We start from the raw sequence: 21,892 nt of genomic DNA, 5'->3' as shown, positions 1-21,892 counted from the left end.
CAAACTGCTGCTGCTTCACTTGTTTCCCAGCTAACATGTCCACCGGTCTCACTAAGCTTAGCTCAAACTCTACTCTTAAGGGGATCCTATGTTCCCCTCTAGCTGGAAGCAATTGCTCATTCTTTTGAAGACTCCTTTATTTATAGCCCTTAGATTTTGCTTTCATGTGAAGTTTTTCTCATTATCCAAGTGGACTTTTGGCCCCTTTATGGTAAAAATAGCTCCTACTTCTGTAGACATTAGACAGAATCCTCCAAAAAATAGATTCTAAATAATTATGTGGCTAAGTTTCTGATCTGGAAATGTAGGGATGCTGTAAACATACCCCATTTTAATAACTAGCATAAATAAGTGGTGGTAGTGGTGGTTTAGTCACTAAGTTGTGTAGCACAGCATATCTTAATTTTTTTTTAAATAAGAGGAGATGAAAAACTGGAATATGTCTAATCAAAATGTTTCCAGTAAATTTTGCTTAAAAATCAATAAGGCTTTCAGACAGAACAATTTAGTCAGCCCCTTGAAAGGCCTATGCTTATTAGCTAGGCTTGTGTGTTCACTTGTGTCTGATTCCTTGTGACTGCATGGACTGTAGCCCACCAGGTTCCTCTGTCCATGGATGTTTCCAGGCAAGAATATGGAGTGGGTTGCCATTTCCTCCTCCAAGGGCTCTTCCTGACCTAGGGTTTGATCCCATGTCTCCTGTCTTGGCAGGCAGATTCTTTACCACTGAGCCACCAGGGCTTCTCATTAGTTAGGTTTATATCATTGGTAAGTTATTAATATGATGATCACCACTTCTAGGAAATGGCATCATATATTCAAACCTGAAAGAGAAAATTTTCAACCTAGGATACTCTACCCAGAAAGATTATCATTTAGAATAAAAAAAGATAAAGAATTTCTCAGACAAGCAAGAACTAAAAGAATTGAGCAATATGAAACCAACCTTAAGGTCCATATAGTCAAGGCTATGGTTTTCCAGTGGTCATGTATGGATGTGAGAGTTGGACTGTGAAGAAAGCTGAGCACCAAAGAATTGATGCTTTTGAACTATGGTGTTGGAGAAGACTCTTGAGAGTCCCTTGGACTGCAGGAGATCCAACCAGTCCATTCAGAAGATCAGCCCTGGGATTTCTTTGAAAAGAATGATGCTAACGCTGAAACTCCAGTACTTTGGCCACCTCATGCAAAGAGTTGACTCATTGGAAAAAGACTCTGATGCTGGGAGGGATTGGGGACAGGAGGAGAAGGGGACAACAGAGGATGAGATGGCTGGATGGCATCACTGACTCGATGGACGTGGGTCTGAGTGAACTCCAGGAGTTGGTGATGGACAGGGAGGCCTGGCGTGCTGCGATTCATGGGGTCGCAAAGAGTCGGACAAAGGTGAGCAATTAAACTGAACTGAACTGAAAATAAATATTAAAGGGTCTTCTCTAAGTAGAAAAGAAGCAACAATCTACTGGAAAGGAAAAAATCACAGGAGGAGAAGCAAATACATAAAAAGATTGCTCAAGTTCAGTCACTCAGCTGTGTCTGACTCTCTGCGACCCCATGAACTGCAGCACACCAAGCATCCCTGTCCATCACCAACTCCTGGAGTCCATCTAAACCCATGTCCATTGAGTGGGTGATGCCATCCAACCATCTCATCCTCTGTCGTCCCCTTCTCCTCCTGCCCTCAATCTTCCCCAGCATCAGGGTCTTTTCAAATGAGTCAGCTCTTCGCATCAGGTGGCCAAAGTATTGGAGTTTCAGCCCCAAGAAAAAGAAATGCAAAAAAGCAAAATGGCTGTCTGAGGAGGCCTTGCAAATAGCTGTGAAAAGAAGGAAAGCAAAAAGCAAAGGATAAAAGGAAACCTCTACCCATTTGAATGCTGAGTTCCAAAGAATAGCAAGGAGAGATAAGAAAGCCTTCCTCAGTGATCAATGCAAAGAAATAGAGGAAAACAATAGAATGGGAAAGACTAGAGATCTTGTCAAGAAAATTAGAGATACCAAGGGAACATTTCATGCAAAGATGGGCTCAAAAAAGGACAGAAATGGTGTGGACCTAACAGAAGCAGAAGATATTAAGAAGAGGTGTCAAGAATGTACAGAAGAACTGTACAAAAAAGATCTTCACGACCCAGATAATCATGATGGTGTGGTCTGGCTCACCTAGAGCCAGACATCCTGGAATGTGAAGTCAAGTGGGCCTTAGGAAGCATCACTATGAACAAAGCTAGTGGAGGTGATGGAATTCAAGTTGAGCTTTCAAATCCTAAAAGATGATGCTGTGAAAGTGCTGCACTCAATATGCCAGCAAATTTGGAAAACTCAGCAGTGGCCACAGGACTGGAAAAGGTCAGCTTTCATTCCATCCCAAAGAAAGGCAATGCCAAAGAATGCTCAAACTAACACACAGTTGCACTCATCTCACACCCTAGTAAAGTAATGCTCAAAATTCTCCAAGCCAGGCTTTAGGAATACATGAACCATGAACTTCCAGATGTTCAAGCTGGTTTTAGAAAAGGCAGAGGAACCAGAGATCAAACTGCCAACATCCACTGGATCATCAAAAGCAAGAGAATTCCAGAAAAACATCTATTTTTGCTTTATTGACTATGCCAAAACCTTTGTGTGGATTACAATAAACTGGAAAATTCTGAAAGAGATGGGAATACCAGACCACCTGACCTGCCTCTTGAGAAACCTGTATGCAGGTCAGGAAGCAACAGTTAGAACTGGACATGGAACAACAGACTGGTTCTAAGTAGGAAAAGGAGTATGTCAAGGCTGCATATTGTCACACTGCTTACTTAACTTCTATGCAGAGTACATCATGAGAAACGCTGGGCTGGAAGTATCACAAGCTGGAATGAATATGACCGGGAGAAATATCAATAACCTCAGATATGCAGATGACACCACCCTTATGGCAGAAAGTGAAGAAGAACTAAAGAGCCTCTTGATGATAGTGAAAGAGAAGAGTGAAAAAGTTGGCTTAAAGCTCAACAATCAGAAAACAGATCATGGCATCTGGTCCCATCACTTCATGGGGAAACAGTGGCTGACTTTATTTTTCTGGGCTCTAAAATCACTATAGATGGTGACTGCAGCCATGAAATTAAAAGATGCTTACTCCTTGGAAGAAAAGTTATGACCAATCTAGACAGCATATTAAAAAGCAGAGATATTACTTTGTCAACAAAGGTCCGTCTAGTCAAGGCTATGGTTTTTCCAGTGGTCATGTATGACTGTGAGAGTTGGACTATGAAGAAAGCTGAGCACCAAAGAATTGATGCTTTTGAACTGTGGTGTTGGAGAAGACTCTTGAGAGTCCCTTGGCCTACAAGGAGATCCAACCAGTGCATCCTAAAGGAGATCAGTCCTCAGTGTTTGTTCATTGGTAGGACTGATGTTGAAACTGAGAAGGACTGAAGATCACTTAAATATGCCAGTACAGAGATTAAGAAGCAATCAAAATTTTTGTAAAAGTGAGTATAATAAATTTAAAGCAAGTACAGTAATGGGTCAGCATATTTGAACTCCATAGTAATCACAAATTAAACACATACAATAGTTTCACAGAAATCTAAAAGAAAGGAACTCAAGCATACTTCAAAAGAAAATCATCAAAGCACAAAAGGAAAAACAAAAAGAACTCAACTATAAAAACAACTGAAGTAAGGTTTAAAATGGTAATATGTACATGCATAATTATTTTATATTGGGGTATAGGTGAGTTACTATATTGTGTTAGTTTCAGGTGTACAGAAAAGTGGTTCAGTTATATCCATTCTTTATCAGATTCTTTCCCCATGTATGCTATTATATAACACTGAGTAGAATTCCCTGCGCTATACAGTAGGTCGTTGTTAGTGATCTATTTTCTACATTGTAGTGTGTATATGTTAATCCCAAACTCCTAATTTGTTCCCCTCCCCACCTTTCCCCTTTGATAACTATGTTGTTTTCTAAGCCTGTGGGTCTATTTCTGTTTTGTAAATAAGTTCATTTATATCATCTTTTTAGATTCCAAATATAACTGATGTGATATTTTTCTCTGACATAATTCAATTGGTGTGACAATCTCCAGGTCCACCCATGATGGTGCAAATGGCTTTATTTCATTCTTTTTAACGGCTGAATAATATCTCATCGTATATATGTAGTATATTTTCTTTACCTATCATTCTGTCTATGGGCCAGTAAGTTGCTTCCATGTTTTGGCTATTGTAAATAGTGCTGCAATGAATATTGGGGTGCATGCATCTTTTTTTTTCCCCCCAGATATATGTCTAGGAGTTGCTGGATCATATGGTAACTCTACTTTTAGTTTTTTAAGGAACTTCTGTACTATTCTCCATAGTGATTGTACCAATTTACATTTCCACCTACAGTGTAGGAAGGGTTACCTTTTCTCCACACTCTCTTCAGCATTTATTGTTTGTAGACATTGATAATGGCTCTTCTGACTAGTCTGAGTTGATACTACAGTGTAGTTTTAATTTGCTTTTCTCTAATAATTAGCAACATTGAATATCTTTTTATGTTCTTTTTGGTCATTTGTATGTCTTCTTTAGAGAACTGTTTCTCTCCTGCCCATTTTTGATTGGCTTGTTTTTTGATATTGAGCTTCATGAGCTGTTTGTATATTTTGGAGATTAATCCCTTGTTAGTTGCATCCTTTGCAAATATTTTCTCCCATTTTGTAAGCTGTCTTTTTGTTTAGGTGGTTTCCTTTGCTGTGCAAAAGCTTTTAAATTTAATTAAATCTCATTTGTTTATTATTTTTAATCTTTATTACTATAGGAGGTGGATTGAAAACGATCTTGCTGTGGTTTATATCAAAGAGTGTTCTGCCTATGTTTTCCTCTTAGAGTTTTGGAATATCCAATCTTACATTTAGGTCTTTGAGTTTATTTTTGTGCATAATGTTAGGGAGTATTTTAATTTCATTCTTTTATATGTAGCTTTCCAATTTTCCTAGCGCCACTTACTGAAGAAGAGACTGTCTTTTCTCCATTGTATATTCTTGCTTTCTTTGTCATATTGTTATGTGGACTTATTTCTAGGCTTTCTATCCTGTACCATTTATCTATAAGCCTGTCTTTGGGCCAGTACCATACTGCTTTGATTACTGTAGCTTTACAACATATTCTGAAGTAACAGAGCCTGATTTCTCAGCTTTTCTTTCTTTCTCAAGATTGCTTTGGTTATTTGGGATCTTTTGTGTTTCCATACAAGTTATAAGATTTTTTTGTTCTAGATCTGCAAAAAATGACATAATTTGATAGGGATTGCATTGAATCTGTAGATTTCCTTGGGTAATATAGTAATTTGGACAATACTGATTCTTCTAATCCATGAACATGGTAGGTATATCTTTCCATTTATTTGTGTGTTCTTCCATTTATTTGTGTTCTTCAATTTGTTGCATCAGTATCTTATAGTTTTATAAGTACAGGTATTTTGTCTCCTTAGGTATGTTTATTCCAAGATATTTTATTTTTTTGATGAAACAGTAAATGGGATTGTTTCCTTAATTTCTCTTTCTGATCTTACATTCTTAGTGTCTAGAAATTCAACACGTCTGTGTATTAATCTTGTATCCTGTAACTGTACCAAATTTATTGATGAGTTCTAATAGTTTTCTTGTAGCATCTTTAGGATTTTCTGCATGTAGTTATGTCATCTGCAAACAGTGACAATTTTACTTTTCATACTTTGGATTGCCATTAATTCTTTTTCTTCTCTGACTGCTATTGTTGGGACTCTCAAAACTATGTTGAGTAGAAGTGGCAAGAGAAGACATCTTTGTCTTGTACCTAATTTTAGAGGAAATGCTTTCAGCTTTTCACCATTGAGTATGATGTTTAGCTGCGGGTTTGTCACATGCTGTGCTGTGCTCAGTTGTGTCTGATTCTTTGTGACCCCACAGACTGTAGCCCGCCAGGCTCCTTTGTCCATGGGGATTCTCCAGGCAAGAATACTGGAGTGAGTTGCCATGTCCTCCTCCAGGGGAATCTTTCCAACCCAGGTATTGAATCCAGGTCTCCCACATTTCAGGTAGATTCTTTACAAACTGAGCCACCAGGGAAGCCCAAGAATACTGGAGTGGGTAGCCTATCCCCTCTCCAGGGGATCTTCCTGATCCAGGAACTGAACCAGGGTCTCCTGCATTGCAGGCAGATTCTTTACCAGTTAAGCTACCAGGGAACCCCATATATGCCTTTATTATGCTGAATTATGTTCCCTCTATGCCCACTTTTTAAAAATGGGTAAGGAGTTTTGTCCAAAGCTGCTTCTACATTTATTGAGATGATAATACAGTTTTTATTCTTCAGTTTGCTAACGTTCACACCACAAACTGGGTATAGAGGGAATATATCTCAACATAATAAAAGCCATTTGTGACAAACTTACAGCCAGCATAATACCCAATGGTGAAAAACTGAAAACCTTGAAGGGAAAGAAAACTGTCATTATTTGCAGATGATATGATACTCTATACAAAGAATCCTAAAGTCTCCATACAAAAACTATTAGAACTAATAACTAAATTCAGCCAGGTAACAGAATAAAAGATTAAAAACAGAATAAAAAGATTCATATACAGAAAGCTATTGCATTTCTTTACACTAAATGGAATATCAGAAAGAAAAAAATTGAAAAAAAAATTGTTTTTAAAATCACATTAAAAAATACCTAAGAATAAACTTAACCAAGGAGGTGAAAACCCTTATGTACTGAAAACTAAAATGTAAAGAAAACTGAAGATGATTCAAAGAAATGGAAAGACATCCAATGCTCTAGCATTGAAAGAATTAGTATTGGAAAAATGATCATACTACCCAAAGCAATCTACATATTTAATGCAACCCCTGCCAAAAAATCCTGATTAGTGAAGAACTGAGTCATATGAAAAGACCCTGATGCTGGGAAAGATTGAAGGTGGGAGGAGAAGTGGACGACAGAGGATGAGATGGATGGATGGCATCACCAACTCAATGGACCTGAGTTTGAATAAACTCTGGGAGTTGGTGATGGACAGGGAGGCCTGGCATGCTACAGTCCATGGGGATCGCAAAGAGTCAGACATGACTGAGTGACTGAACTAAACTGTCAAAATACTTGTGACTTTTTTTTTTAAATAGAACTAGAACAAATAATTCTAAAATTTATGTGGAATCACAGAAGATCCAGAATTGATAAAGCAACTCTGAGAAAAAAGAACAAAACTTGGAGACATACTCATTCCAGATTATACTACAAAGCTGCTGCTGCTAAGTCACTTCAGTCGTGTCCGACTCTGTGCGACCCCATAGATGGCAGCCCACCAGGCTCCCCTGTCCCTGGGATTCTCCAGGCAAGAACACTGGAGTGGGTTGCCATTTCCTTCTCCAATGCATGAAAGTGAAGTCTCTCAGTCGTATCTGACTTGTAGCGACCCCATGGACTGCAGCCTACCAGGCTCCTCCATCCATGGGATTTTCCAGGCAAGAGTACTGGAGTGGGGTACCATTGCCTTCTCCGATACCACAAAGCTACAGCAATCAAAATAGCATGGTAACAGACTTATGGATCAGTGGAATAGGATAGAGGCCAAAAATAAACCCACACATTTATGGTCAATCTCTAAGGCAAGAATACAGTGCAGAAAAGACAATCTCTTCAATAAGCGGTGTTGGGAAAGCTGGACAGCTACATGTAAATCAATGAAATTACAACAAAAAATATACATAATTATTATAATTATACAAAAATTAACTCAAAACAATTTAAAGACCTAAATGTAAGACATGCCATAAAACTCCTATAAGATTACATAGGTAAAACATTCTTTGATATAAATTGTAGCAATACTTTTTTAGACCAGCCTCCCAAAGCAAAAGAAACAGAAGCAAAAACAAACTAGTGGCACCTGATGAGAAGAACTGACTCATTGGAAAAGACCCTGATGCTGGGAAAGATTGAAGGCAGGAGGAAAAGGAAACAGAGGATGAGATGGTTGGATGGCATCACTGACTCTATGGACATGAGCTTGAGTAGGCTCCGGGAGTTGGTGATGATAGGGAAGCCTGGCGTGCTGTAGTCCATGGGGGTTGCAAAGAGTCGAACATGACTGAGCAACTGACTGAACTGAAAAAATAATACAAATGAATCTATATATACAATAGAAACAGATTCACAGACATAGAAAACAAACTTACAGTTACCAAAGCAGGGAGGGATAAATAAGATATAACAATTATTATATATTTAAATATTTATATTTATATAAGTAGTAACATGTAAATAATAATTATTGTTATAATAATTATTAACCTGTAGTTATTTCATGAGAATTAAATAAACTAACACAGGGAAGGTGTTTAGGAGAGTATCAGTAAACACGATTTCTATTTCTCAACATTACCAAGTGGGAGGACCATAGATACACTTCCAAGTTTGAAATTCTTGCAAAGCAAGGAGTGTTTTGTAAATATCTGTCATGAGTCCACATGCTTACTTATTTTCTAGAGTATCTATCCTTCTCTTTTGAGGCCATGCAGAACATATCTCTCATATTCTCACCTTTTCAGATATAGAAAATATTAGCATTTTTAAAGCCATAGTGTCAATTATATTGGGAGAAGGAAAACTGAATAAAACTTAACTGTATTAACTTCCCTGGTAAAGTGTCTGCCTACAATGCGGGAGACCTGGGTTCAATCCCTGGGTTGGGGATATCTCCTGGAGAAGGGAATGGCAACCTATTCCAGTATTCTTGCTGCCACCCGCACCACCCACCCCCCCCCCATCCCCCCAACCCCGCCAAGAAAAAAACCAACAAGCGGTTTAAAGAAATATTTAGCCTTCCTTGGTGGCTCAGATGGTAAAGAGTCTATCTACAATGCGGAAGACCCGGGTTCGATCCCTGGGTTGGGAAGATCCCCTGGAGAAGGAAATGGCAATCCACTCCAGTACTATTGCCTGGAAAATCCCATGGACAGAGGAGACTGGTAGGGTACAGTCCCTGGGGTCACAGAGTCAGACAAGACTGAGCAACTTCACTTTCACTTAACTGTAATGCCTAAACTTAAATATTAAGAATGAATGTCTCTATGCAAATGAAATCTCTATGTATGCATTATAATAAGTTTTACTGTAATTCTTATGTGGTATTTTCTATTTAAGCATGCTAATTCTTTTCTATTAAATATAGTATTAAGCTTTTCTTACCCTGAGTGTGTTTTACTTAATACATTCATTCACACAGCAAAAATAAGTGACTTATTTTTAGATTTTTCTAGCACTATTTTTTTTTTGTGAGAAAACTATCCTTGAACATGTTCTACATTTATAAACTGGATCAAAATGAAAAGAGTTAGATCATTTAGGGACTCAGTCCTGATATACTTAAAATTTAAAAAAGTTTGATATATTTCGATTAAGTGTAAGAAATGACAAAATGTCCTCAGATTTCACAGAAAAAAAATATAGTCCTTTCTCAAGCCACCTCTATTCTTTAATCAAGATTTAAAATGTTCATTTGGAAGTTCTGTTTATGTAGGGGAAAGCGTGTTCCCTTTACACATTGACAATGAGACCTTTGTTGAAATTTTTCAGGACATTGGTTAAGCTGGGTTTGGCTTTATTTTACCCTCAGGATAGCATGGACACATGAGGGCTCTGAAATATCAGTGACTAACATCCACTGCTCTTCATTACAGGGTGACAGTGGTGGGCCTCTAGTTTGTGAGAAGCCGGGAGGACAGTGGACGTTATTTGGCTTAACTTCATGGGGCTCCGTCTGCTTTTCCAAAGTCCTGGGGCCTGGAGTTTACAGCAACGTGACATACTTTGTCAAATGGATTGAAAGACAAATATACATCCATACCTTTCTCCTAAACTAATTCCAAAGATGATGAGACTTTTGCCAGCAACATTCAAAGAAAATGGCCTTTTCGACGGTGGAGGATGTCCTGTAGAGAGCTGTACGGAAGCACTTTTCATAGACAGGGATGCTCCACAGTGCACTGCAAATGTTCATGTTTGTCTCAGTCGAATTTTATGCAGGTTTTTTTTTTTTTTCAATTCTGTTTTTCTCTTACTTCAAGTTGAATGAAAATCTTTTAAAAACCAAAGCAAAACAGAGTTTGTTCTTCTGCTAGGCAGGCCTAACCTCAACTGTAAAGTGAAATGGTCAACTTGGGAAAGAGAAGAGCATAGGGACCAGGGTAACAGGTTAGAGAAAGTTCCCTCTTGTCCAGTCATAAAAGGACATTGAGACCCAGGCTGATGAATCTTTGCCAGCAAAATGAAAATTTCTCCAGCATAAGAGCATAGTGGCAAATTTCAACAACAACATCAGAGGCTTGCTTTTGATTTATGAAAAGCCAAGATAATTTACATGCTTAAGTTATTCATTATTATTCTTCTACAGTTTGCATAATTCTGAGAACTTATGAAAGAGCATCCATTTAGGTAGCTGAAAGAGCAAATCCCATTGACCACAAAGTTATTTTCACATCAATATTAGCACTTGATATGAAAAGACTGCACATTTGGAATTTAAATCCAGGTTGTAATTGCATAGGAAAATCTCCATAGACCCTTCCCAGAGTTGGAGTTTGTTCACTCTGTATCAGTTAAGCAACTGAGATTTTGACAACTAGGAAACTATTTGTGGGAAAAATTTCTGTCTTTGTGACAATGAAGTTGAGGTTAAACTTTGCTAAAGGAGGACTTGCTTTAGAGTAGAGATGCAGTTTTTTAAGGAAATTAAATTTTACCCCACACCTAATTATTTTCCAGTTTTTCTCTATTCATCCATACCAATAAGGTTACAGAGATGTATTTCAAAGCACAGTAAAATTTTTTGCATGAAGAAAAACATTTTGTAATTTTCCTTAAAAGATATTTAATAGCTGGTGTTGCCATTTATTCCCATAATTAAAACAAAATTAAATATGCTTTTAAGTACTATGTCATGATGCACATCAATTTACAAAGGAATTGGTGGTTAAAGTATTTTTTTCCCACTAAAAACCTTCAAAACACAAATCTTCACATGTACCTAATTTAATTTATGGGCCTTCCTGGTAGCTCAGCAGTAAAGAATCTTCCTGCAAATGCAGGAGACACTGGTTCAGTCCCTGGGTTGGGAAGATCCTCTGGAGAATGAAATGGCAACCCACTCGTCTTCGTGCCTGGGAAATCCCATGGACAGAGGAACCTGGCAGGCTACAGTCCATGGGGTCTCAAAGAGTTGGACACGACTGAGCACCTGAACACCAACAAAAGATTTCCTCCACAGCCTGGGCTGCCCCAGCACCCCCCGAGACTACCTGCAGTTTTATACATGTCGTTTTGTACTCTCCCCTATGTGTTTTCATAGGTGACATTCGCAAAGCTGTCTTGACACTTTCCATGTGATTCATCTCTTGTTCTGTAGTTTGTATGAACCTATCGAGAAGGTAAAATCCAGCAACTCAATTATGGTCACAATTGTATGAAAGCTTAAGAACATACATCAGTTCTGTTATATAACGGAACAACTTATGCTCAACTTATGTTCAGTGAAATGTATATACTGTAGTTATTTTAAATAACCCTTAATACAAATAAAATGGTATAATTTTAATTGGATGTAAAACATGGAACAAGCCCCAGAAAACGTTTCCCACTATTATAGTTGGCACTGTTTCCCACCAATCAAAATTTACTGTCTTTTATCTCACTCCCCCAGGAACATGCTCTTTTAAATGCCACTACCCTCCTGCTCTCCACCCGGGTGCCCTTTCCCAATAAAATCTCTTGCTTTGTCAGCAGATGTGTCTCCTTGGACAATTCATTTCCAAGTGTTAGACAAGAGCCCAGTTTCGGGCCCTGGAAAGGGTCCACCTTCCTGCAACAAATGGTGACTCTGGCGGGGACTCTTCTTCGCTGAGACTGACATCCTGACCACTCAGGGTACTCAGGGGCCAGCTTGCCTGCCAATGGACCAGACCCAGCTGCCGTAACTGGGACCCTTTTGTTCCTGGTCTCCTCCTGACGCGGACAACTGGCCAGAGTGCCCCGACCGGTAAGGAACAAGAGACTTTATTGACCTCTCCCCCCTTCCCTCTCTCTTTCCTCTCCTTTACCCGACCTATCCTTCCCTGTTTTTCTAGTCCCCCGGTCCTGGACGCAGGAATCTGGTCAAAGGACCCTCAGCCTGAGCTGAGGATTGGAGACTGATCACCTCCTCTTGGCAGAGAACTCGAATTCTGGTTCTGGTCTGATTTCTGGCAGGGCCGAGTTCCAGTCCTCCCTTCTCTGGAGGCCCAGGGAAAAGTCCCATAACGCCTGGGCATCTGTAGGTGGCAGGAGACGTCTGTAAGGCCACCCCTTTCACCCTCCTCTCCCGCTCCTCCCTTCTTCTTTCAACCTGGCTTCCTTTCCTCCCTTGAAATCTTTGATGTTAGTACTTGGATTCTTGTATTTAAGGGCTTCCCTGGTGGTGCAGAGGTTAAAGCATCTGCCTGCAATGTGGGGGACCTGGGTTTGATCCCTGGGTCGGGAAGATCCCCTAGAAAAGGAAATGGCAACCCACTCCAGTATTCTTGCCTGGAGAATCCCATGGACGGAGGAGCTTGGTGGGCTACAGTCCACGGGTCACAAAGAGTCAGACACGACAGAGCGACTTCACTTTCACTCTTTGATTAGTCTGAAAGAGTTTGCCAATAATCTCTAATCACCCATTCAGTGTCCAAGGAAAACCTTAGCCCTGGTAAGAGGATAAGGACTTTTGTCTTCTAGAACACATTTTGGGAATCTAATCCAATTCTTTATAAATCTTTTGGGGTAAAAATTATATCACAAATATATACTGCTAATTTTTCTTGGTTACTAGGAGCAAATCGGGCTCCCCCAAATTTGGTAAAATATGCTGAATACTTACCGAAAATGCTGGAACATCAGCTTAGGAAACTGCATAAGAGTTATTCACTTGGAAATGAGAATCTTTAAAGGCTTTATAAAGACCCCAAATCTCTGCCTGAGGACCAGATGTGTCTCAGAATCCAGAATTTTAAAAAATTTAAAAAGCATAATATTAAAATGTTTAGTAGCACAGTAACAAAATTATTAATATTTTTGTGGCAAAATATGAGTAACTATATTAAATAGTCTTGTATCTGTTTAAGACATTGTATTTGTGCTTAATTTATGAAAACTTTTTCAGTTTTCAGAGTTCCTGGGATTGCTGAAGAAGAAGTTGTAGACCCATAACATGAACTGTTGTGTACAGATAATTTATATCAGAGAGACTGACCTTTTTTTAGTCATTTGGACTCATTCCTTAGATTCTTTTTTAAGTGAATATATCTCTAAATTTTTATTTATCAGAAGATGCTCTCAAGGAGTAAATGCTAGTTGCTATGAAGATAACAGATGATATGACATCACTGACTTTTCCATATAAGGATAGGTCAAACAATATTCTTTAAAGGTATTGCTTTGGGATTTTCCTTCTCAGTTCTGGTAGCAATTACTATTGGATTTGATGAGTATCAGAGTTATGACAGCTTTTAATATATGTTATTTATTAAAAAGCTTAAAAAAATCATAAGAAAGCAGATAGCTACCTCCATTAGCCATATGGGATTTTGGATATATGCTAGAAATCAGTCTGTATAAAAGACCATTTGCAATAATATTAGAAGGCTACAAAAAATATCAGACCAGAACAGTAGGCAACAAGTAGAAAATTAAGCCCTGAGAACACAGCTGAATAGTCATTAAGAAGAGCTTGATACAAACATAGAACATTAGCATGGAGATTTCACAAAGGAAGTTCTGGGTTGGCTGATAATTTTCAGATGAATGGATACAGAATTTTAAAAGAACTCGACAAGAATACATGATCTTATAATAATACCTGGCAGTTGTAGTAGAAACTAGTTTTCTTGTTCCAATTAAAGCCAGCATACATGATTTGCAACAGCAATGGACTTGGTATAGACTTTCATGTCCTAAATGTAATTAAAAGCAAATCTAAGAACCTCAGAGAATTCTCCTGAGAATCACCTGTATCAGTGTCAGTTTATAATATCTCATTTTTAGAGGTTGAAAGAGGTTGAAAGTATTTGCATGCCAGAAAAGTTATAGGGTAAAGACGATAAACCCTCAAGTGGTCTCCTGAAGACTGTTTTGATTGTCTCATTTTGATCAGGTTACTGTCAGTTTTAGAATACAGGAAACTGCCAAGGTGGCCTAGACTCAACTGATTCCATTTTCCTTACCTATGGGCTCTATCACCTCACTCACAGCATGTGTACAGAGGCAGACCTCATAAAAAGTCTTCTTTTGACTAGAAGCCGAGAGAGGAATGCATCTCCATGGACCCCTGGCATCCCTGCTGCCCCTTTCTAAGGAGGACTCCATCTCAGGAGAACACTGAAATGAGCAGAGTCAAATAAATATATGTCCCAAATGAATCCTCTTGAAAATATTTGCATTTATAGAACAAGTAAAATGCTTTCACAAAATCCAAAAAGTTTCATGAAAGCATCTGAATCTGAATTAAATATTTCACTTCTCTAAACTCTGTCCAGGTCAAATTCCAACGTCCGTTACACATGGATCCACAAACGTACAGTAAAAGTCATCACATAGGCTTTTCCAAACATTTCCAGTAAAATGTTCTTGTCCCTTAAGGAAAAATCAAGTCATGTTGCTTTGGCAAAGGAGCCTCTTCAAAGTTGCTTTCCCAAATTTGATGGAATACTGGCATCTCCAAGGAGGATATCCTGCTTTTTTTAATCCTTTGAGGGTCCAGCCATCCCTGAGGCCTTAGTTTCAGAGAAGTCTGAGTCTAAAGCAGTTTCACATATAGCTAAGTTTCCTTTCTCAACAGCACAAGCAGTTGCCGACATCGCTGCAAAGACAGCAGATGGGTCATAAATGGGTATTTTCTCTGACTCAACCGCTGAGTGGTCAGCATACTTAGACATCAACTGATCCATCTGCCCAGGCCCTCTCCACTTCTTGAGAGCTTCAATCCTCTCCTCTGCAGGCAGTCTATCCAAGTGTTTTGCCCTCAGAATTGGAGATGGAAAGAGGGATCCCTGAAGAACTCTGTATAGAAACCTAGGTGACAAAAAGCATCACAGAATTACATTCACCTCGAATGCATTATGGGCCACAAAAAACACTCACCGATTAGAAAAAGCAAAAGGGTCTGGTGGCCCTTCTTGAGGTAAAGAGGGAGGATAAGTGAACTATAAAATGGAGATAACAACATGAAATTAATGTTTATTAAACACTGAGAAAATAATGAGTTCCTGACTGTCCAACAAAAAATAAAATCTGTAATAAAAGTAGAGATACCAACAGAGCTACATTACAGTCTTAATGTTATCATGTTAATGACCAGAGATGTATTAATGCCATAGGTGTCAGTTTCTTCAACAATCCCCTAGTCAATAGTCTGTTAAGTGAGACAATACATGTGAAGCAGGCAAAGCATTGGCACAGTATTTTTTAAAATGCTAGCTTCTAATTTTCTATGGCTATTGTAACAAATTATCACAAACTTGACCCCTTCAGGCCAAGCTGACAGTATTTAGGGGCTTCCCTGGTGGTTCAGCAGTAAATAATATGCCTGCCAGTTCTGGAGACATGGGCTCAATCCTTCGGTCAGGAAGATCCTCTGGAGAAGGAAATGGCAATCCTCTCTAATACAGAGGAGCCTGGTGGGCTACAGTTCATAGCGTCACAAAGAGTTAGAGATGACTTGGCAACTAAATAAAAACAAGAACATTTGCAAAAACCTTGTTGAGTCTCCAGTGTATGTTATGGGCATTTATGCCATTAGATAAGAGGGTCCTGCCACAGATCTTTCCTGTGTATCTCACCTCCTTCCTTGGTGACTGTTGAGGTGACTGAGAGGATCCATGAGTCACATACCCAATCTCTTCAGCACCAGCAAAGGCTGTTCAGCCACACTCTTGGCCCTCTCTCTCGAGCATACTCCCAATAGCAAACTGCCTAATTTTAGCAACTTTTGAAATCTGGGTAGGCTGAGAATTTTCTAAATCTAGTTTCTTTGGACTTAATGGTACCTTCCCTCAATCTCTTTTCCTTCACATTTTCCCAGGTTGTTGTTCAGTTGCTAAGTTTCTATAAATAAGAACAAGAAGAAACTAGACCAAACCTTCAACACTTTGCTTAGAAAACTCCTCAGCTAAATACCCAAGTTCATCACTTACAAATTCTGCTTTCCACATAACAGTAGAACACAATTCAGCTAAGTTTCCTGTCACTATACTGCCAAGATTCCCTTTCCTCCAACTTCCAATAATGTTTCTCATTTCCTTCTGAGACTTTGCCAGTGGTACCTTTAACACTCACATTTCTAGCAACATTGCATTAATGACCATTTATGTATTTTCCAAGATGATTTATGTTTCTCTGACCATGCTTTCTATTTTCTTCTGAATTTTCACCAGCAGATACTTTAATGTCCATAGTTCTATTGACAGTTTGCACACATGCCTCAAAATTCAACAGTCTATAATATACCTCACAGTTTTTCCAGGACCTGCCCATTATCTAATTTCAAAGCCTATTTCACATTTTTAGGTATATATTACAGCAGTACCCACCTTCCTGATACAAAAGTCTGCATTTGTTTTCTATAGCTGCTGCAGCATAAATGTGCTGGCTTAGGACAACAGAACCTTATTTTCTCACAGTTCAGCAGGCCAAGAATTCTGAAATCTGTGTTTTCATCTCAATCCCAAAGAAAGGCAATGCCAAAGAACGTTCAAGGTACAACTGCACTCATCCTACATGCTAGCAAAGTAATGCTCAAAATTCTTCAGGCCAGGCTTCAAACAGTTCGTGAACCATGAACTTCCAGATGTTCAAGCAGGGTTTAGAAAAGGCAGAGGAATCAGAGATCAAATTGCCAGCATCCACTGGATTACAGAAAAGGCAAAAAGTTCCAGAAAAACATCTATCCCTGCTTTACTGACTATGGCAAAGCCTTTGACAGTGTGGATCATGACAAACTGTGGAAAATTCTTCAGGAAATGGGAATACCAGACCACCTTACCTGCCTCACAAGAAATCTGTATGAAGATCAAAAAGCAACAGTTAGAACTGGACATGGAACAATGGACTGGTTCCAAATTGGGCAAGGAGTATGTCAAGGCTATGTACTATCATGCTGTTTATTTAACTTGCAAGCAGAGTACATCATGTGAAATTCCAGGCTGAATAAAGCACAAACTGGAATCAAGATTGCTGGGAGAAATATCAATAACCTCAGATACTTAGATGACACCACCCTTATGGCAGAAAGAGAAGAGGAACTAAAGAGCCTCTTGATGAAAGTGATAGAGGAGAGTGAAAAAGCTGGCTTAACACTCAACACTCAAAAAACTAAGATCATGGCATCCAGTACCATCACTTCATGGCAAATAGATAGGGAAACAATGGAAAACGTAACAGACTTTATTTTCTTGGGCTCCAAAATCACTGCAGATGGTGACTACAGCCATGCAATTAAAAGATGCTTGCTCCTTGGAAGAAAAGCTATGACCAAACTAGACATCATATTTATAAGCAAAAACACTACTTTGCTGACAAAGGTCTGTCTACTCAAAGCTATGGTTTTTCCAGTAGTCATGTATGGATGTGAGAGTTGAACTATAAAGAAAGCTGAGTGTTGAAGAATTGATGCTTTTGAACTGTGGTTCAAGAAGAGTCAAGAAGACTCTTGAGAGTCCCTTGGACTGCAAGGGGATGAAACCAGTCCATCATAAAGGAAATCAGCCCCGAATATTCATCGGAAGGACTGATGCTGAAGCTCCAATACTTTGGCCACCTGATGTGAAGAACTGACTCACTGGAAAAGACCCTGATGCTGGGCAAAACTAAAGGCAGGAGAAGGGGATGACAGAGGATGAGATGGGTGGATGGCATCACTGACTCGATGGACATGAGTTTGAGTAAGCTCCAGGAGGTGGTGATGGACAGGGAAGCCTGGCATGTGCAGTCCATTGGGTCACAAAGAGTTGGACATGACTGAGTGAACTGAACAACAAAATCAAGGTGCCGGCAAAGACAGACATATAGATCAATGGAACAAAATAGAAAGCCCAGAGATAAATCCACACATATGGACACCTTATCTTTGACAAAGGAGGCAAGAATATACAATGGAGTAAAGACAATCTCTTTAACAAGTGGTGCTGGGAAAACTGGTCAACCACTTGTAAAAGAATGAAACTAGATCACTTTCTAACACCGCACACAAAAATTAACTCAAAATGGATTAAAGATCTAAACGTAAGATCAGAAACCATGAAACTCCTAGAGGAGAACATAGGCAAAACACTCTCAGACATAAATCACAGCAGGATCCTCTATGATCCACCTCCCAGAATTCTGGAAATAAAAGCAAAAATAAACAAATGGGATCTAATTAAAATTAAAAGCTTCTGCACAACAAAGGAAAATATAAGCAAGGTGAAAGACAGCCTTCTGAATGGGAGAAAATAATAGCAAATGAAGCAACTGACAAACAACTAATCTCAAAAATATACAAGCAACTTATGCAGCTCAATTCCAGAAAAATAAATGACCCAATCAAAAATGGGCCAAAGAACTAAATAGACATTTCTCCAAAGAAGACATACGGATGGCTAACAAACACATGAAAAGATGCTCAACATCACTCATTATTAGAGAAATGCAAATCAAAACCACAATGAGGTACCACTTCACACCAGTCAGAATGGCTGCGATCCAAAAATCTGCAAGCAATAAATGCTGGAGGGCGGAGAAAGGAACCCTCCTACACTGTTGGTGGGAATGCAAACTAGTACAGCCACTATGGAGAACAGTGTGGAGAGTCCTTAAAAATTGCAAATAGAACTACCTTATGACCCAGCAATCCTTCTGCTGGGCATACACACTGAGGAAACCAGAATTGAAAGAGACACATGTACCCCAATGTTCATCGCAGCACTGTTTATAATAGCCAGGACATGGAAACAACCTAGATGTCCTTCAGCAGATGAATGGATAAGAAAGCTGTGGTACATATACACAATGGAGTATTACTCAGCCGTTAAAAGAATTCATTTGAATCAGTTCTGATGAGATGGATGAAACTGGAGCAGATTATACAGAGTGAAGTAAGCCAGAAAAAAAAACACCAATACAGTATACTAACACATATATATGGAATTTAGGAAGATGGCAATGATGACCCTGTATGCAAGACAGCAAAAAAAGACACAGATGTGTATAACGGACTTTTGGACTCAGAGGGAGAGGGAGAGGTGGGATGATTTGGGAGAATGGGAATTCTAACATGTATACTATCATGTAAGAATTAAATTGCCAGTCTATGTCTGACGCAGGATACAGCATGCTTGGGGCTGGTGCATGGAGATGACCCAGAGAGATGCTATGGGGAGGGAGGTGGGAGGGGGTTCATGTTTGGGAATGCATGTAAGAATTAAAGATTTTAAAATTTAAAAATAAAAAACTTAAAAAAAAAATTAACCTAAAAAAAAAAAAAATCAAGGTGTCGGAAAGTCCATGCTCCCTCTTGTAGAGAATTCATTTCTTGCCTCTGCCAGCTTCTGGTGGCTGCAGGCATTCCTTGGCTTGTGACCAAGGTATTTCTGTTATCATGGTCAAAGTGCATTCTCCTGTCTGTGTCAAATCTCCCCCTGCCTCTCTGCAAATGGCACTATTTCATTCCTTTTTATGGCTGAATATTCCATTGTGTATATATACCACATCTTTATCCATTCATTGCTTCCATGTCCTAGCCACTGTAAATAGTGCTGCTATGAATATTGGGGTACATGTGGCTTTTTAAATTATGGTTTTCTCAGAGTATATTGCCCAGTGGTGGGATTGCTGGGTTAGGGGCTTGTTTGTTTTTTCAGGTTACTACAACAATAATAGGTAAAATTGTACTGTTAATGCACTTGAAAAAAGTTTTCAGGCTATAACTTTAAAGTTATAAAGAAAAGAAAGTGAAGTCGCTCAGTCATGTCTGACTCTTTGTGACCCCATGGACTGTGCATGCCAGGCTTCCCTGTCCATTGCCAGGCTCCTCAGTCCATGGGATTTTCTGGGCAAGAGTACTGGAGTAGGTCGCCATTTCCTTCTCCAGGGGATCTTCCCAACCCAGTGATCGAACTCAGGTCTCCCGCACTGCAGGCAGACGCTCTACCGTCTGAGCTACCAGGGAAGCCCATAACTTTAAAGTAAAACTGTTTCTTCATAAATTCTACACATTCATCTTGTCAGTTTTTAATCTGAAAGTTGGTAATAACAGCAAGAACTACTGAAGCAACTCAGTTTACCAGGGATATTGTTAAGTATATAATTGTAGCCACCACAGAATGACTCGGGTGGGGTTTTCTTATGCATTTCTAGAAGGGACGTCTATCCACAACAAAAGGTCTGTGCCCGTTGTTTCTTATGACGATGTTACAGATTGGGGTTGGCAAGCTTTCATCCAATAGGCCAGACAGTAAGGCGTGGGGCACCAGACAGTCTGTGTTGGAACTATTCAACTCTGCTATTATAGTGCAAAAGCAGCCACAGACAGTACATAAATTAGTAAGTATGTCTATGTTCCAATAAAATGTTATTTATAAAAACAGGCAGCAGGTCAGAGTTGCTTGTGAGCCAATTTGTCAACCCTGTGAGCAAATAATATGAAATCATCATTTTGATGTTTATATCATATTTATAAAGGGAGAACAATTCTTTGCTATAGTGTTTTCAGCTAAACAGATTACATAAAACTACAAAGGGGAAGAGCTCTAAGGAGTCTGGAGAAGCTATAGATTAAAAACCCAGGCATACATCTGAGCCATTTCCATTGACATGAGAAACGGAGTTAAACTTAAATGAGGAAGATAACTGAAGTCCGAAAGGAGGTAAGCTTTCAAAGTTTATAGGTTTTAGGTGAGACTGCTACACGTCCCTCAGTACCCATTCTCCCCTTCTTTTTAGAAACCACCAGATTTTAGCCACTCAGAGTTCTGCATACCCAGATTCTAGATGATGGGATATGAGCAATGATAGATATTACATTACACCTGGGTCATATCACTACGAAAAAGAATAAAAGAGCAAAGTTGGAAAGCTACATGGCCTCCATCTTCTCTTTCTCCCTCCTGTAGGCAGAGATGCAGGGCAGGGATGCAGGACCAGAGTGTACTGGTGGTGACCAGCTTCAGTCATGCAAATGAAGGCAACGCCCTTGGGAGATGGCAGAACAAAACAAAGGAAAGGATCTGAGTCCTTCGATAACTTTGGGAAGCAAAGCTGCCCTATCCCTGTGGACTATCAACCAGACTAGACATTTTCTTGAAAGAGAAATAAATCTTTTCATTTGCTTAAGCCACTTTTGTACTCTGGTAAAAGAGATAAAACCAATATTCTAACTACCACATAGACCGACTTTTCTACTACTAAACATGATGGTCTAACCATCTATTCTTAGTAGTTGCTAGAAGAATTCTAAACCTATGATCTTGCTTCCTCCCTTGATGATAAAACAAATAACATACCTGGGCAGTAGAGCAACACAGGTTGTGAGAACACAAACTAAGTAGAACACTGGATCTGCCATGTGCTCCTGCATAATCCAATAGGGGTTGGATGGTGGGTTACAAGTTACACACATGGCTCCAAAAACCAAGGCGAAGAAAAAATAGGACAAGATGCTCCCAACGATGACCAGCATGTGGATCCAAGTCTGCAAGATAAGAAAAGGAAGGGAAATGAATATACTCTGATAGTTCCACAGTCTGGCAAAATCTGCTCTTTTGAAGAAACATCGTATTTAAGCAGTGGGTAAATGGTATAACAAATCAGTGAACAAAACGCAAAATAT

The 21,892-nt window shown here is 39.2% G+C and overlaps 2 protein-coding genes across 14 annotated transcripts in view; one reads left to right on the top strand and one right to left on the bottom strand.

The window, feature by feature from the left end:
* CORIN (corin, serine peptidase) overlaps window positions 1-11,801 on the top strand; it is a 297,895-nt gene extending 286,094 nt beyond the window's left edge. For all 7 annotated transcript variants that reach the window (XM_060417076.1, XM_060417075.1, XM_060417074.1 and 4 more), the window contains one exon: window positions 9,702-11,801. In XM_060417076.1, coding sequence (XP_060273059.1) covers window positions 9,702-9,884 — 183 coding nt within the window. In that variant the 3' untranslated portion in view covers window positions 9,885-11,801. The remainder of the gene's footprint in view (window positions 1-9,701) is intronic.
* A 1,738-nt stretch (window positions 11,802-13,539) lies between these two features.
* ATP10D (ATPase phospholipid transporting 10D (putative)) overlaps window positions 13,540-21,892 on the bottom strand; it is a 127,183-nt gene continuing 118,830 nt past the window's right edge. For all 7 annotated transcript variants that reach the window (XM_012179906.5, XM_060417071.1, XM_060417072.1 and 4 more), the window contains 2 exons: window positions 21,567-21,754; window positions 13,540-15,102 (listed from right to left, as the gene is read on the bottom strand). In XM_012179906.5, coding sequence (XP_012035296.3) covers window positions 14,772-15,102; window positions 21,567-21,754 — 519 coding nt within the window. In that variant the 3' untranslated portion in view covers window positions 13,540-14,771. The remainder of the gene's footprint in view (window positions 15,103-21,566; window positions 21,755-21,892) is intronic.

The sequence above is a fragment of the Ovis aries genome, chromosome 6 (genome assembly GCF_016772045.2).
Source record: "Ovis aries strain OAR_USU_Benz2616 breed Rambouillet chromosome 6, ARS-UI_Ramb_v3.0, whole genome shotgun sequence".
In the NCBI taxonomy this organism is placed as follows: domain Eukaryota; kingdom Metazoa; phylum Chordata; class Mammalia; order Artiodactyla; family Bovidae; genus Ovis; species Ovis aries.
The sequence above is the reverse complement of the archived record's forward strand: the minus strand, read 5'-3'. Positions and strand labels throughout refer to the sequence as shown.